Source organism: Hippoglossus hippoglossus, chromosome 23 (genome assembly GCF_009819705.1).
Source record: "Hippoglossus hippoglossus isolate fHipHip1 chromosome 23, fHipHip1.pri, whole genome shotgun sequence".
Taxonomy (NCBI): Eukaryota; Metazoa; Chordata; class Actinopteri; order Pleuronectiformes; family Pleuronectidae; genus Hippoglossus; species Hippoglossus hippoglossus.
This window is the reverse complement of record NC_047173.1, coordinates 11,460,189-11,478,422: the sequence shown is the minus strand read 5'-3', so window position 1 is coordinate 11,478,422 and position 18,234 is coordinate 11,460,189. Positions and strand designations below refer to the sequence as shown.

Sequence of the window (18,234 nt, the reverse complement as noted above, 5' to 3'; positions counted from 1 at the left end):
GCAGGACTGAGTGACTTCTACACAAACACACACACACACACACAAAAGAGGCATAGACAGAAGAGGCTGAACGACTTGCGCTGATCAGCAGACCACAGGAAACTCATATGCCACACGTTGACAAACATCATTAATCAGTTTGTACGGTCCAGGCGATGTTGTCAGTGTGAGAGTCACTAAACATTGAGTCTGACTGGAGTCTTGAGTTCCCAGTGTGCGAGTTCAAATCCGAGTCTAAGTGAAAATCGGTGAAAGCAAAGTGTACGATTCAGGGAGTCTCTTTAGGCGAAGAGGCTGGTGAAGACAAATCCCTGTCCTTACATGGTAATGAATCATTTTATAGTATTACTAAAGCTGTCAATATATTTTGGTAATACATATGTATAGGCTATAATTAGACCAAACGCACCAACAGTCCACTTTAATTCAATCAAGCTGCATCAAATTGTGAGACTAAAAGATATCAGTCCTCTAAATATGGTTTATGATTTATTTCCAAGATTTATGATTTATTTCCCAGGTAATGATAATGAAAATGTAAAAAAACAAGTTCCTGGTAATCCATCCAGTAGTTTTTATGTTTAACAGTCAATTTTAGAGTCCAAGTAAGTTCTTAGTGCTCAAATTCAGATTGAGTCACGACTCCTGTGAAATCTAGTATCCATCAACGGCTAAACGGACAATGTAACCATCAGACAGCTGAACACTTCCCTCTGTTCATACTTCAGAGAACTAATGACGGTGCAGATTGTGAGTAGATGAGAAAAATCAAGGGATGAATTAAAGCTGATAACAGACAGTGAACAAGAGAGGAAACAGGACAAGAAACATGTGGAAGAAACTACTAACCAAGCAGAGGCCTGTAGAGTAAGAGGTGGGAGGGGGAGTGGTCCTGACATGTTAGCCCTCCACACACCTACACACCTGCACATCCCCTCTTAGCTCCGTTCCCCCTGTATTATCCCATTGCAGAGTGCAGGAAGGTGGCTGCTGACGGGAGACAGCACATCATACTTCCAGATGGATTGTTTTTGTGAAATAACCGGTTTATCTTGGCTGGCCATCTCTCATGGTGAGAAATCACCGGGCAGACAGGCAGTGTAATTGACTGCATTTGGCTTTCACCATGCCAATAAATACCTCTCCCTGGCAATGCAGCTGACGTCGCTCATATTAGCTCCATCAGCGTCACTCTGACTGAGTGTGGGTCCGGGCTGTGTTCATGTGCGTGGAGAGTGAAGGGGCACGGGCAGAGATTGCATTTTCTCCCCTCACTTGTACACTCAAGCGAGCGTCCGTCTCGACCCCGACGCATTTTCTCCTTCTTCATCTCCGTCTCGGCGCCATCACAGACGCTCTGATTGTTTGCTTTCCCCTCATTTGAATGTGGAGGCAGCCGGCATCACAACATCCACATGACACATTGTTTAGAGTGTGGTCTAATGACAGGGTTGACGGTCGTGGAGAGGGTGGTGTCGGCGGTTTGAGCTCCAGCTGGGGAACAAGAGAACCCTGTGATGATGACAGCGTTGATGCAGACGTCCCCCCTTGAGATGGAGGATGACATAAAATGTCACAGTCTTAACACTTGTGGACACACACACAGGTTTTAGTGTCTACCCACACATTTATGCAGGCACACACAAAATGTCAGGTCTTCTCTCGGCAGCTAACGCTTCCTGTCATTTGGAACACGTGGGCTTGATGTAGAGATATGTGATTCCATCTTCATAGGAGAAGGATAAGCTGTCAGGAATGTGGGCCACATTAGAATTAAAGCCGTTATTGTCGGACTAACAGGATTCTCTGCTCCCTCTCTCTATTCCCTCATCCGGTCACCTGCTCCAGCCCAAATTGGATTTTTATTTGCCGGTGCCTGTACACACCTCATCTGCCACACTTAATGGCAATCTTTCCCTGAAAGGAAACCTCTGTCGCTGTCGTTTCATTTCCATCCCTCGTTCTTTCCCCTTTTTTCCCGTGCATCCCATCAGCTCGATCCTTACAAGAGGATTAGATTCTCCGTCTCTCCTGTCTCTTCTTCTCCTCCTCCTCCTTAAAGTCGCCAACATTAAATCAAATTAGGGTCAATGGTGCAGTGTGGGAGCTAATCCTGCAGCACAAAGAGGCTTAGGAGATGCGCCTCCTGTTCCCAGATATTATTAAAAGTCAGCTGTGAAATAACAATTTCCCCCATCAAAGCTGCAAGCGGATTTAGGGGCCGGGTCTGTGAGATACGAGTCAGACACATAAACATGGCAAAGTGACTCTCACTTCACAAGTTTATGCCAATCTTTCTGTCAACATTAAGTCTCTCAATGTATCAGTCTGTGACAAATTCATTCTGTTTAATATAGATGTTTTTGCTCAATTCTTTAAGTTGTGCACACATTAATATTCCATCAGAGTAAAGACATTACTGGTCTTGGGATTGTTTCCCTTTTTCAGTAGAAACTAAACTGGAAAGAGGAAGAGAGACAATGATGTTTAATCGCCAGAGTACGGGTTGAATCCACTAGTGTCCTTCACCTATAAGATCCTGGTTTAAATTATGTGTTTCCCTCCTCTCTTTGCTCCGTAGGGGACATTACAAAAGTTTGTGGACGACCTGTTTGAGACCATCTTCAGCACAGCCCATCGAGGCAGCGCCCTGCCGCTGGCCATCAAGTACATGTTTGACTTCCTGGACGAGCAGGCGGACAAACACAACATCCATGACCCACATGTTCGACACACATGGAAGAGCAACTGGTGAGTGAAGGATGTCTGCACACACAGAAACACACACACAAACACACATATACCTTTTTGTGAACTTGATGGTTGGACGAGGTCAAAGCATCCAGGAAGGCACAAGTGCAGCTCTTTATGGCAACAGATCTTCCCGATATCAGTGGCCTGTTTCAGGGGATTAACGTGCTCTGCTTCACTGCAAAGATTGGGCAGAAATGGTTTGAGGAACAAAAGAGTTGAAAGTCTTGACTTGGCCTTCAAATTCCCCAGATCTCAATCTGATCGCACATCTGTGGACATATGGAAAAGACGGATGTGTCTTGGTGCCTGATACCATACAACCCCTCCAGAGTCATGCCTCAAAAGGCCAGAGCTGTTTTGGCAGCAGAGGGGAGGACCTACATACAACAGTGTGATGCCTTTGGTTCCATTCATGGTCTTTTCTGCACTGTTAGTTAATTCGCTGCAGACACAATCAGTTCATTTTGGCATATTTCACATGGCACGGCCCTGGCATTGCCCAGTGTCAGTGCCAAGCTGAACCACACGCCTCTTCCCGTCCTAATATCCATTAACCACAGGGGTGTGTAATCTTCATTAAAGCCAACCACAAGGGGCTAATCCAGTTGGCTGCCAGGACTCTCCATCTATTATCATTGATAACTGCGCCAAAAAACGCTTGTCGCCGTGGAAATCTCCATGGTGACAAATGTACGCTCCCAGGTGCAGGAAGTTCACCTCTAAATTAATATCCGCTGATTAATTTAGACCACGCCGACCTGTGTGAGCCCTCCTGAAGTGGCTGGTGGTGCTTAAATAACCAGCAGTTCACCAGAATGCAGCGAGGAGTGTCATGGAAAGGTGAAGAAAGGGAAGTGAACTCAGTGGGAGTTAAACGCACACTAATATCTCATTAGCCTCTTGGCCTCTGCCAAGATCCCAGCATGCATCACTCAGCTCAAGGCCTGGGAGAACCGTGGAAATGGGAAGATAAAATGTATGTGCATCGAGGGGCAAATAGAGGAGGAATGGTTAGGGGGGGTAAAAGAAAGGAGAGAAATATTATTTACTTTACGCTATGGTCCTGATTTTGGTCTTTTCCTGTGTCTGCGTTCTTTGGCCATTTGCAGTGAGTGTTAAGTGTTTTCTGAGAGCACGACGGGCTCTTGCATTAGACTTTTAATGGAATGGGCTCTCACTCGAGGGCTGTGAATGAATAGCAATTTAGCATAATACACCATCACGAACAGCCACTTAGATTGCACACAACAGTTTGTGCTGATGCCACCACCGATAACTTGGGGACGTGCATATGCCCGAGTCTCTCCTCCTCTCTCCCTGTGCGTGCTCCCCGATAACCTTTAATCGTCTCAGAACACGGCAATCTTGGCCACAGCAAAAGCCGTAATTTTGTCTGATGGTAGAGAGTAATCACCACCGGGGCCCCTCTCATGCTGGGCCCCCCCGTCCCATTACACCTACCAGACCCATCGCCATCACACACACCATTAACTTCAAGCCATCATACCAGTCAGAGGCCCTACTTCCTACTGCTACCCCCACCTCCCCTTCAGGCCTCCCCCACCATCAGAGCTCCACTGTACCCCCTGATGTTGCCCTGATGTTAGATTATCCTCTGCTCTCTGGTGCTCCAGGGCCTTTCCTGTTCACCATGAACCAACATTTTATCAAGAAAAGGTTTAATTTCATGTGAAATTACACTGGGAACCTTCTTTTCCTCTAATATCTGATTAGAAATATGTTATGTTTCTAGTTGTGCTTGCTGTGAGAGCTGTAAGAAACATTTCAGATTTCCATTGATTCTGAACATCTACACAAACTGACAGGGACCACGTGCAAGATTTATTCTGGCCCAGGAATTTAGCTGTGACCCTTTACAACCCAAGGTCATCCTTCACATCAGCCCCAGCACTAACAGAGCAGCCGTCCACGCCCCAAACTGTGAGGATGTCAGGGCTCTTCAAGGAAACCATGTCTGCATATTGTTATTGTGCAAAGTAAAAATCAGCTTAACACTCAGTGGTTTCTTCATTGTGCGGCAGAGGTGTTGTATGTGTGTGAGTGTAAAGTAAGTGTGTGCACGGATGAGTCACTGGCTCCTAGAGCCGCTCCAGATGGTATCTTTTGGATTGGCGACAGTGTGTCAGCATCTCTTCTTATCCTCACTCTTCTGTATTTGGTGTGTGTGTGTCTTCAGTGTTTGTCGTGTGGGGATGCAACAAACAGAATTTTAATTATTGCCGAACTGGCACATGCATTCACTCCTCTGCCTGCAGATAACCACCTATCCTCTGCTGTCTATCTATACTGCAATTACACCCCCACACAGATTGTGGCATCAGTATGACTTTTAGAGTTTCTGGAATCATTGTTGTTTGTGTAATTTACAAAAAGACTTTCCATCAGTTTGAAGCTATTTGTCTCGACAGTATTCATTAAATACCTGTGACTTGGCACTGGCACTAAAGGTTGTGACTTTGTCCCACTGAGGTCCAGTTGGAACAATGCCCAGGTCACCTTTATAAAGATATTAATTCTAACCTTAGGTGGCTGGATGAAAGAGGTCAGGCTTGGTCAGCTCCCTGGTGGGATGCCCTGCATCACAACATCTGTGACCCTTTCCCTGCCAGTGGTGAACGACTCCATCAGGCAGAAATGGGAAAAACACATTTCACAAGTGCAGATTCAGAGGCTGACTGACTGTGTGTGGGTGCCAGCGGTGTCAAACAGTGCAAACTGCAAGAGGCGGTTAGACGTGCTCCTGAGGGAAAGGCTGCGAGATGTAGCTTTGTAGCTTTGTATGTTTTTATTTGCTGTATAGTACCTGTCAAAATATGAATGGCCCAGTAAGTAGAGCTTACAATTCAATCAGGTGAAACAAATTAGAATGAAATTAAATTTATTGCAATCAGAGGAATAGACTTTAATGCTTGGACCCCACCATGGAAGTTAGGGTTGGATGGTTTAAGGAAGATGACCTGGGAGAGTTGAGGTGGTGCAGGGGTGGAGGTGGGTCACTGAACTGACAGCTGAATGACAGAAGGTAGAGAGATTAATTTAAACTTTGACAGTTTACAGGTGATTGGCTCAAGGAGAACGTGTCAGGTCGTGATTGGATGAAAAGAGAGAACGAGCTGTAGAGATGACGTGAACAGTTCATGTGACTTAGGTGGTTTATGCTGGAACAACTTTCGCTTAGCGTCATTAGTGTAGTTGTGTTGCTGCATCAATAATGTTGATTTGGACAGTCCACTCTGATCCAAACAATATTGAATGAAGTGAATTAAAAAAGAAATGTAGCCCATATTAATAAATACTGCCTGTTAGAGTAAATAGAACACATTTTTATCTCACCCTCTCTTGTTTTATCAGTCTGAATTGGCTGCACTTTTTAGTCCTCAATTGATGGACAGAAATAGTCTCCGAATACAAAAGCTCTTCTTTGGCTCTGCTGGTGTAATTCCTCTCGGATAAGAGATGTCCTTGATCTTGGCAGCTGATATTTAACCTAATCCTCGACCAAAAGAACTGATCGTGGCCGTCCTTCACAATATCTGAGGCTGCACAGTGGGAGTTCACTGCAGAAAAAGGAAACTGTGCTTTGCCTATTTTCAAGACGATAGATCGTATGCAGATGTTATAATGGGGGGGTTATTCTGAACATGACATTATGCAGGAAACTCATCATGTTGACATCTGAAGCAGCGTTGAAACACACACCTCAAAGCAGAGGGCAACAGGGCCAGATTGTCAACAATCAAGGCAGCACAGCAGTGGTGTTAATATCCTTTTGATCCCTGCACCTAATCCCTCTAGATTCTTTGCCGAGATTAATTTCTGAGTCATAATGCAGAGTTGTTTCTTCCTCCGGGTCCAAATCCTCTTTTGTCAGATTGTACATGTGAATGGCTTTGTGGGTGGTAGTGCTTGGGTAAATGCTTAGTGGGATGGAAGCTGAACACCTGTGGTATTTAAATGATTGCATTTCAGTTTTTATTGTATTTTCTGCCCCACATCTTTTGATATCGTGACACACACACAAACTTGTATGCAGGCTCGACTTTAGTTATTTTCTTTTAGATTTTTACTGTGTCAGCTAAAACCACGCAGCCAAAAGTGTGGTACAGATACGGAGATCCAAGTAGCACTCTGCTGTTTCTTAATGCCACCTGAGCCCTTTCACTGCAGCACACAGATAAAACGCTGGCCCCTATATATTCATTTCGCTAGAAACAAGCCCAGCAAATGAACAGAGTTGTATATTTTTATTATTCTGGACAGGCACAAAATAGACCCACTTGCACAAACAAGGCGATATGAACTGTGTCGCCGTGCAGCCTCGGCGAGGACCCCTGGACACTGCTGGAAAAAATGAGAGCCAGCCACCACCTGGCTTTCAAGATAAAGGCTTTATTGAATTGAGCACACACATCAAATAGAGCACAGCGGCCGGGCCTGTGTAGTAGCTTTGCAAAGCGAACGCATCCTCGTCCCCCTTCTGGTGCATAATATGTTCGTGTCTATTGCCTGGCTGCCTGTAGCAAATATAACAATGGCATTTAGGGACTAAATCTCAGAGTAGTTCAACCGGACACTGACTGTTGTTTTACTTTATCCTCTTTGTGTCTCTGTTTGCATGGCTATTTGAAGCAGCCCGTCACCGAGAGGCAACTGAACAATGTCCTTCATAAGCATGTTTTTAAAAACTGATATTCCATTAACGGGTTGCAATAAATTCCACATTATGCTGCAGCACATCACCACACTATAATATAAGCCTGAGGAAAAATAACTTGTTTAACCACAGTTGTACTTTCTTCTCCTCCTGCAGCCTACCTCTGCGTTTCTGGGTGAATGTGATCAAGAACCCCCAGTTTGTGTTTGACATCCATAAGAGCAGCATCACAGACGCCTGCCTGTCCGTGGTGGCACAGACCTTCATGGACTCCTGCTCCACCTCAGAACACCGCCTTGGGAAGGACTCGCCCTCCAACAAGCTGCTTTACGCCAAGGACATCCCCAGCTACAAGAGCTGGGTGGAGAGGTAAGCTGCGGATGAGAGTGTACATGTGTACACATCACACGTTGGGTGGATGAAGAGAGGAAATGTGTGCGTGTGCGGGGTGCGAGTGAAAACATCAGAAAACCTGCATTACCCATGTTTCAGTCCAACACACACACACTGTGATCTACGGGCCATTAAACACAATCCAAATTACAACACAGTAGGAAGGGATGAGAGCGCCCAGGGCACGAGATCTACAGTACAGAGGAGTTCGTGTAGCGGGACGATGCAGACGTGTGTGGGGGGGGGAGGAAAAAAAGAGCATTTTTGAGTGTAGCAGGAAGCAGAAGGTAATTTGTTCAAATGAGAGTTATATTAAATTTATTTGTCATCAGGGGAGGCGAGTCTCCCCTGTCCTGAATAAAAGATGGGGCCGTGTGAAGCGGTTCAGAGTATTTATGTGTGTAGCTTCGTCACAAGGCGAGCCTCAGGATGAGAATATATATGTGCCGCTTGACTGGGTAGAATCAAATGAGCAGCTTCAGGCTCAGGAGCGCACTCATTAGTCCTGTTTGTCTGCATGTGGTCTCTCATAAAGACAAATAAGCGTGAGCACATTGTGAGGGTCCTCTGCTGATTCATGCATTTGGATAGCGTAAGCAGAAAATGATTTGTGAGGACAGAGAATACAGCTACTTCTATTGTACAGTGCAGCATAAGCAGAAATGTTATAAAGGGCACAAGCACATACTTCAAGAGGATTTAAAGTCAGAGAGAAGCGGCTATGATATAAAGGACTAGAACAGATATGGTAATAAAAGCATTTATTCATATTAATAAATTGTACACTAAAAATAGTCCCTTTTGTCATTTAAGCATCGCAAAATCTGAAGGTGAAATGAATAAGTCCTGCTCTCGAATTGGAGAGGATGAACTGTCAGGTTTATCGAAGTGTCTTTCAGGACAATGATCCAGAACAACAAAGTAAATTTAATACAGAATGACTTCAATAAGAAGATCCACCTTTCAGAGCAGCACAGACTGTAACTCAGAGGAGACGCTGTGGAACGAGTTCAGAGAGACATTCACACCAGACACCCGGAGATAATGTCTGAGCTCTGCAGGAGGTTGGGTCAAGAAGTCCTCCTGAACACCTGCAGCTCATCTATAGCTTCTGAAATGTTTAGTTTGAGGTTTATTTCATCACCGGGTTCCCACTGACTCGCTCCACCAGCACGGTGAATGTTTGTGTGTTGTTTTTCTCTATAGTTGGGACTTAAATAAAGATTAGTTCACATTTTTCTTACCAATTAATGCAAGAAAACAGGTCATTTCAAAGGGCTTAAACTTGTCCATGCCACATTATGCATGCAGGTAACAAAAGACTGGAGGTCACTTTGAGTTGCAGTGAAATATGATGTACAGCTGTAGCCATTAGAAATCAATCCATATCTGTCCTGTCACACTCAAGCAACAGATGTCTGAAATAAACAGCTCGTAAATAACTGTTACTTATTTTAGCGACATAAACAATGACGACACAAGGACACAAAGCAGCAGGTCTTAGGTTAACTTCACGTTGAAATAAGGTTGAAAACTATTGTCTGTTTAGAACATCTTTTTCCTGAGACCAGCACACCTGGTGTGTACACTAACAGTCCCCTGCTAGCAGCTCCCTGTACAAATGCCCTGCAGCACTGAACAGGTGTTGATGTGTGTGTGTGTGTGACCTCTGTGAAAAAGCTACGAGCTGCAACCACCTGCCTTTTCCTTTGCTCTGAAGACTCCTGGCAAACATGGTCTCTCACACGCCCACAGTTATCCAGCAAACACCAGGCCGTCCTCAGGCTGCAGGAATTTAATATGTAAATAAGCAGCTTTAATTTATATAGTTGATAGGGGCAACACAGCTGCTACCGACAGTGACTGATTACCTCAATGGAAAATGAGTGTGTGTGTGTGTTGAAAATCTAGGGCCTGTCAGTGTCTAGTATGACTCCATTTCAGTTGTGTTACTGTACAAGTGTTGTTCAGCTGTTTTTAACAATGTTCTGTGCAGTAAACCTGTGTTTGTGCTCTGTGTGGTTTACAGGTACTACTCAGACATTAGTAAGATGCAAGCGATCAGCGACCAGGACATGAACGCCTACTTGGCAGAACAGTCACGGATGCACATGAATGAGTTCAACACCATGAGCTCTCTCAGTGAGATTTACTCCTACGTGGGCAAATACACTGAGGAGGTATGTGACACTTACTACACATCTGTACCATTTACTCACTTTTACTACATTTTAGACTCAGTGACTATGTGTTTTGTTGTAAGAAGAATCCACTGAATTTTGGTCTTAGTGTTTGGTATCAATAATAGTAAATGATTAATTACGTTTCCTTAAAAACATGCAGGAGGTCGTAGCTCAGTGGATTATATTGGCCAGAAAGTAAGAGGACAATTCCCATTAGAAATAATCACCTGCTGTAAACCGGCTCCTCTATGCCACAGCAGCAATGATGAACTCCAACATCAAGCCAGACTGAAAAAAAACAAACATTATTTATATTCCAAACAATCGTTAGTTCACCAGTAACATGATTGATGCTTTATTTCCTGGTTTATCCCGACAAATGTGAAAGTGTATTAAGCTTTGTAGTGGAAAAACAAAGTGGATCACTTTGCAGGAATGATGTGAAACGACTGTAGATGTTTTGTTGCCCCTGTCAAGCTGAATAAAGGAGGAAGTCACAGTCTTTTCATAGCATCATTCAAGCTTATGTGGAGCATTTGCTGTTGAAAAGATAGATCTTCAGTATTGTTTTATTTAAAGGGGAATTCAATCTGGACCCAATGTTTATAAATGTAGGTGTGTAAATGACTTACAAAAATGTTGAATGAACCTGCCCAGTAGAGTAATAGAGAGAGGCAACAAGCTGCTGTAGAGATGAGAGCGACACATTTGTAACGTCGCCAGATTCTTAGCAAAGACCCAGAACAATAATTTGGTTATTTTATTACTTTTAGAGGACATTTCATAGAGTGTCACTGTCGCCCCATAAGATTACAAATACAAAAAACTAAAAAAAAACAAAAAAACATTAGATCATCTTCTTGCTTCAGATTTAACAGGATTAGAAAGTGTAATCTGAGGTTTTATAATCCAGAGTACATGCAGTAATGTCTTTGTGTGTTTACCTCACTGTGGTGTCTGCAGATCGTGTGTTCGCTGGAACAGGACGATGCAGCCAGGAAACAGCGGTTGGCCTTCAAGCTGGAGCAGGTGGTGGCCTTCATGAGTCTGGAAAGCTGAGGACCGCACTTCCCAGGGCGCACTGGGAAGAGACCCCATCAGAAACCGAGCCGTGCCTGAGCGAAGACCTGTCCCCATCTTTTTCATCATGTGACTTCCTCCCTCCGCCTTTCAAAGATGACTTCTTCCTCAACCTTTTTTCTGCTTCCTCCCCCCCCCCCCCAAGAGATATTTTGTTTTCCTCATCCACTCTGCTGCATAGACTAGTTTACCTGAAAACATCTGAAGGGTGGTCCAGGGCTGAGGGTGGCTTCTCCCACAGTGCAATGCGGGGGACCCCTCGGCTTCACCACAGGGAGAGCGCCAAGGGGTGATTTCTTGAAAGCTGGCCATATTGGCATACTTCAGTCCCCCTGCTGGAAGAAAACAAGGGGAAAGACATTTTTATGTTGCCTTTAAGAATTTACACTGGTAGGTAATTCTTTAAAAACCACACTGCTGGTCCATTTTGTTGAGAACTTTTTTCGGAATAGGATAGTTCCAATCAAACCATCTCTAGAGTAGATCTATCTTCAACATACAGAATCAAGAGGAAACATCAAAGATGATGACTGCAAGCCAAATGAACACCTCTGAAGAAAATTCATGCAAGGGTGGTTTGCCAAGTTTACACTGTACCTACAAACAAAGCATACATATCTGTGAAATTTGGGGCGAGTCCAGGCAAACCTAGAATGTTCTTGTGTTCCTTCAATGTAGCTGGAGTTGTATTTAAGAGTAAGACTGATGGGGGGGGGTAGGGGAGAATTAGTGCTTCTCTGAACTTTTCCTTTATCGAAAATGTGACACTAAAACTTTACAAACCAGAGCATCTCCAACCTGTACCCCTTTGCAACATTCGCACATTTGTCCCTGCCAGCATACATTTACTTGAAAGAAAATGCTCATGATTTCTGCTTCCATCTGGCTTATGTGGCTACTGCAAATTTAACCTATTAGACGAAACCCCTGGAGGCTCTGACCCAAGTTGGATCCTCTGTAAGAAGCACACAACCAACTCTGGAAGACGTGTTCTGACTGCTCATCCAAACACCAGCAGCAGTCTTTGGCTCGTGCCACATCCACTCCTGTGTCGCCGCCACGACAGTCTATCAAAGCACACACACACACACACACGCACAGATACACACACAATCAGCAGCTGCCCGGTATCTACGCCAACCATTGAGGAGGTGAAGAGAAGAGCTGACTGAAATGTGCTGGGCAAGAAACTGCTTGATCAAAAAGAAGAAGAGTGGCACAGTGAAGTCCGAGGCGGCTGACTGCTACCTAAAGAGAGAGCAGCACCTCTTTCCCAGGATGTTCTTATTTAAAGACTTTTGTGTGGAGAACTCAAACAAGATGGATTTCACCAGTCAGCCAAAAACCAAAGGAGCTTGAAATTTTCAAAAGGGTCAATGTATTTGTAAAGTGCCACTGAGGAACTGACGAATTCAAAGGACTACGAAAAAGACAACCACTTCTAGGACAAAAAAAAATTATTGTGACTGGAACTTAAAGAAACCTGTGTGATTTTTCTGACCTCAGTGTGTCGAGGCGAGAGGCTCCGTGGGCGACGTGATCCGATTCCTCCTCCTCTCTCCATCGTCCCGAGTCGCTCCGGCTCTCGGCACACCGTTCACCTCTGTGTCCGGCTCCTGAATTACCAGTTCCCTTTTCTGTTTTGCACAAGCGTTGGAGATGGTAGCTAGTTGCATACAGCAAAACCCCAACTCTTCAGTGTGTAACTGTTGAGGCGCTCTTGTCTGTATTAGTGTAGTTGTCCTCAGTGGCGGCAGGGGCGGCCTTCTCCGAGCCTGGAAAAGAAAAAAGAAAAATGAAAAAAAAAAGAAATCTGATAAAGCAGAGCAGGAACAAAACGTGAGCATCACGGCAGGATAAAGAGAAAATGATAGACATTAAAGTTGCTCAGACTTGTTGGATGTGAACCCCCGCGGTGGGAGAGAGCGATTGAAAGAGAGATGATGGAGGCGCCCTCCGTACCTTTTGACCTCTGCCCTTTCTTTTGCCTTGACAACGTGCCCCATGTGGTGATGTGAATGTGTGAAGACCGCCCTAGGTCCACCTTGGGTCCTTTATTGGCTTTTTAAGCGCATGTAAAACATAAACAATTTAAGAAACTTATAAAAAAAAAAAGAAAAATAAGAAAATTAAGCCTTGCAATGATGATGTGGATGTGTTCTTTTATCTTTCTTTTGCTTGGAAGAATCGAGACGGAAAAAGTGGATTGTTCATGTAATAAAAACTATAACTTTCGTTTAAGGTGGAACCTTTATCCAGTCCAGCCCCTACTGCAGAACCTCATGCTCATCGTTTCTGTGACGTGTTAGATGCTAAATGAAAATAATATATACCCTTGCATGTTGACCTATTTGGATGGTATGAAATGGAACTGCCTTGCTCAAAGATATTTATATACTTCTACTGCTACTAGGACTTACAAGTCATTTACAAGCCAACTGTTCATTGGATCTCACGAGACAACACAAACCCTTTTTGTGATTCTTACAGTACGACCATCTTCGTGTCACCTTAACTTTAACGTCTTCCATTATAGTTTGGTGTTACTGCCGTCTCTCCTCTGTGATGTTTGGTAGAAGATGCGAGCTGAGTCTTGCTCTTTCTTTGCTGCTATTCCATCTTGTTTTTACTTTCATTTAACTCATCAGGATAAATTGTGTACATTTATTTTCCTCCATCAGTTGAGCCCAGAATAGAAAACACACATTTTGATTTTTAAATCCTGTTTTTTTTCGAATAACAAAAGATGGATACAGGGGTTTGATAAAGGTCCATTTCACAAAAAGCAACAAAAGACTGCATCAGTTTGCCAACATCATGAAATACAAACTTTACGATCCCATTTAATTAGAAGAAAAACCACCTAGAAGAATCTATGTATACACGTAATTGATGACACAGCTAAACGCTCTAAAAAGCCAGGATGATTGTAGACTTATGTTAAAGACTGAGTTTGGCAAGTGACTGGTTTTTTAGCCTTTTTGTCAAATGTATGTGAGAAATCCAACTCATTGTCGTTTAACTGCAGCTAAACAGTAAATTGTCTGTTGTTTCAACTCGGAGGGGTACATTCACAAGGGGTTTGCTGGACGTGTTGTGTAGTTAACATATCAAATATAGTGCTGTTATTGGAAAATGAAGGGAATAAGGACTGACTGGCATTAGAGACGACAATTTCAAAGAACCTCTTCTATTCATGTAGCCAATGTAAACTGTGTCTAGATACCCAAAGCTTCCCCTCACAGCCCTGTGTTAATAATAACACAAGGTGAGAGTCCTGGACTGTGAATCTGCCCCCCAGTGTAACACCCCGTCTTTCATTTTCTCCCTGCCCCGTCCCCTCCTCTGCAACAAAGGTCGTCTGCGAGTAGCCACCTTGTGTTGCCAAGAGCACAGATAAAGTTTCCACCTTCAAACGTTTTTGTAGGAACTAGAAATGTCCTCCTAGTTCAGTGTTAAAGCAGGTGTTACAGAAACATGCTAGAAAAGACTTTTACTAGACCATATTTGAAAGATAAAGAGTATCTTATCGAGAGATAAAAACGAAACCTGGGGGATATAAGGCGAGCTTCTCTAACTTTGTTATAATTAATTGTATACCTGTGTATGTAAATATGATGCATTCCTATTTTGCAGTCAAGAACAAAATACTATTTGTAATATAGAATAAACTTTATTATGAAACCAAGCATTGTGTGGTTGTTTTGTGTCAGTTTTCAGTCGGTTGACAAAACCTCAACAGCTACATTTGAATTTAAAAACTAGGATGGGCGCCTCAGAGGCCGTATTTTCTGCGTTCTTCCTTTATGCTACTACCACAACAGTTCCACACTGAGATATATAAAACCTCATTAAAAACTCTGAATTCTTGCTAAACTTATGTGAAAGCTTGCACAACAGACAACAGTGCGTCTCACCACATGGCTCTAACTTTCTTTTCCACAGTGACAGACGCTACATCAGCCAGCCTGGCTGTTCAGGGATGCTGAGGCCATCTCAGGTCTCCCACTATCTGCTGTCACAAACAGTAACAAACAGTAGATACACTAAGAAAACTGTCATTGTACCGTAAGGGGACAAAAACTTAATAAAAATGTCATAGTATCAGATGTTGCCAAGATGTATTAGTACGGCATCGCATAGTATTGTGTCCAACATGTCATAAACACATCATAGTATATTAAAGCATCCAAATTTTCATTTAAACGTCATAGTAGGGCATCCAAAATATCATAAAAATGTCATAGTATTGTTAGGCGTGTAAAACCTGATAACGTCATAGTATAGCATCCAAAATGTCATTAATAAACATCATAGTAAAGTTAGGTGTGTAAAACCTGACAAAAATGTCTTAGTAGAGTTCTCTGTATACAGGATAGAGTAATAATAATATTAAGCAGGATGAGACCACTCCCATGAAGAGAAAACCCTCTGTGATTTTTAGAAAGATGTACAATGGATCAAATCATTATATACTAAATATTCACATCATCCAAATGATGGTTTTATCCAATTAATTCAAAGCCTGTGGCCTGATTTTCCACAGAACCATTGGGGACAATAAAGGAAGCAAGGCTTGAAATAAATCCACAAAGGGGAAGTGCACAAACACAGACACACACACGCCCACAGTGGTCATATTGTGCACAAAGAGTATTTCTCAAAATAAAATGTAAATTAGCATCTGACCATCATTCTGTTAGCCTGCTTCTCTCAGAACAGGGACAGAAGCTTGGCACTCAGTGGTGACATCCAATTCACTCAGAACCATCATCGTCCTACAAAGCCATCTCATATTGAGTCGGACAAAAACAAACACCCCTGCCATCTGGGAGCAGGAATAAAGAGCTGGGCCCACAAATCACTTGAGGACTGGGTCGGTGCGTCAGAAGCTGAGGATCAGACGTATTGGTACCAGGCTTACTGTTGGTGAATTTGTAGCAGTGCTCTTTGCCTCTGTGTGCGTTATATTCCTCGACTATGATTTTAAGTTGTTTAAAAAGTTTGATCTCTTACTGAGGCTGAATGAGGAAACAGGATTAAGCAGAACTTGAAATCTAAGAAATTTAACTCATCAAAATGTCCGATTGGAGTTTTCACAACATCTACCTACAACAGACAAAGACCTACAACTTTACAAAGTGGATTCAATTGTTTTCGTTTGGGGTATGAAATTATGGTGGGAACGGCAGTTGTGTAGCAACTCATGTAAACATCATGACTGGAATAACGTCTTATTTAGAATAAGGTCAATAGTCAGATTATTGGTGTCAATGTGAACAAATGGCTCTAAATCAGCCTATAATCATGATTCAACCACTACTTATGTGAGTTTCAGTAAAATAAACTCCACGATGGTAAATCTATGAATCCGATTTTTACGAAAGCTCCTCTCATGTAACTCGGGTTATTATAACGCAGGTAATGCAAATATACACAGCAAATATCTAGAAGACCTGAAGCCATTCAGGAAATTAAAGAGGGAGTTGCAGCCTCTGAGCACATGTCAGAGTGTAAAGCTTCGCTGCAGTAAACACAGCTCGTTTATTTGACTCTACCATCTGCATTACTCAACATCACACATCAAAAGCACACTTGTAGTTTTTCAAATTGCCAATCAGCTCCTGTAATCTCACAAAGCACAACACTTCCACTCACAACTTCACCTTACAGCTCACAATAAAGTGTACAACTGTACTTCACCACAACATCCACCCTGAGACAACAGGGCTGCAGAAGCAAGTAAATGGAAAACAGTGGTGACAGATGAGGAAATAGGAGGTTGTGTGTAGAGAAGGAGAGGAGGTGCGGAGTACACAAAACAGAATGACTTCCCGTAGATGGGAGGAGGAGGCTGCAGGTTGAGTGGCTGAGGGGGTGGGGAGCGAGATTGAATTGGCCCAGAGTCACCCTCCATATACCAACCACTGAACTGGGAGTAATGGGTGAGAAATAGAAAGAGGTGGAGAGGTGGAGAGAGGAGGAGAGCTGCCAAGTGTCACCCTAATTCTCTGACTAGAGAGCTGGAAATAATGGCGGGGAGGAGGGAGGCAGCTCTGCGGGGTGATGGGTTGAGGGAGAGGTTGGATGGACTTAGTGGAGGGGGCAGGATGATAGAGAGCCAGCTATGATTGCTTCACACCGGGGGAGGTTTTCCACACTCCCATGATCACCGCAGCCCTTTTGCCTCAAACTCCCTCACCCCCACCCCCACCCCCACCACCGCCACCACCATCCTGCCGTCACATTCACACACCCTGACGCCTGATGGAGAAAATACATACAAAGATTAGAGGGTTCGTCCACATGGAGATAAAGTGATGAACGGACGAGAAGAGTCTGATGCTGTCAGAGAGCACGTGGGGTTATGGGACTGGATAATCTAATCTGCTGCTCCAGGGATTTGAACCCATTTTTGTCTCCTGGCCCCTTCAGTTAAAAGACTTTTGATCTTAGATCTTTGAGACAAGAAACTATTAGATTTACTATCAAAAGAGCAATTTGTAAGATTCGTATCAATCTATCAGCTGCTGTGTCAAATCAAACATGTTGGAGCAACGTGTCCAGGAAGAGATGAATTCTAAGCGCACACTTAATGGCACATGTGGAAACATTACATGTCCGTCATTTACAATGGCTGCACATACAGCTCAGTTACCTGGGGAGTGTAAAAACACTTGAAGCTTGGTAATGGTTTGGTCTGGATAATGGAGCCAGTCTCATGTTCCTGATATATCTCGCTCACTGGCTCTGAAACATAAAGAGCAGTGAGGCAATGTTTTTCTCTGTCTGTCAGTCAGGTAGGTTGTCTTTAAAGTAAATACTAGATAATACTAATCAAGCTGAATTGTAGGGCTTTTATTTAGAAAATGTGTGAACTTGGTTCTGAAGATCATGTCACTTGCGTAACAGATCTCAGACCTGACGTGCAAAACAACACCAGCCCAATAAATCATTTAAACTTATATAAAAGCCAGACATGCAAACAAGTAATAAAACAAATTCTGTCTCATTTTATATAAACCAGGTAGGATGAACGCAACGTTTTCAGACTTCTCTCTGCACCATAGTATAATGTAAAACTGTTTGGGGAGTTTTTCTAAATGTTATAGATTCTTCAGGTTCACATATGATTTTAAGCTTTTTCTA

The 18,234-nt window shown here is 43.3% G+C and overlaps 1 protein-coding gene and 1 long non-coding RNA gene across 3 annotated transcripts in view; one reads left to right on the top strand and one right to left on the bottom strand.

Moving 5' to 3' along the window:
• The window catches only part of plxna4 (plexin A4), a 220,375-nt gene extending 205,601 nt beyond the window's left edge, over window positions 1-14,774 (top strand). The window contains exons 29-32 of the mRNA XM_034578173.1: window positions 2,582-2,751; window positions 7,586-7,798; window positions 9,852-10,002; window positions 10,969-14,774. Coding sequence (XP_034434064.1) covers window positions 2,582-2,751; window positions 7,586-7,798; window positions 9,852-10,002; window positions 10,969-11,064 — 630 coding nt within the window. The 3' untranslated portion in view covers window positions 11,065-14,774. The remainder of the gene's footprint in view (window positions 1-2,581; window positions 2,752-7,585; window positions 7,799-9,851; window positions 10,003-10,968) is intronic.
• On the bottom strand, window positions 7,682-12,721 carry LOC117757242. 2 transcript variants are annotated; one of them, XR_004613063.1, is made up of 5 exons: window positions 12,587-12,721; window positions 11,277-11,420; window positions 10,233-10,293; window positions 9,520-9,607; window positions 7,682-7,803 (listed from the first exon to the last, which is right to left on the bottom strand). It is a non-coding gene; the product is annotated as an uncharacterized LOC117757242 (long non-coding RNA). The 2 variants fall into 2 exon arrangements; XR_004613064.1 differs by lacking the exon at window positions 7,682-7,803 and adding an exon at window positions 8,925-9,034.
• Window positions 14,775-18,234: the final 3,460 nt, after the last annotated feature.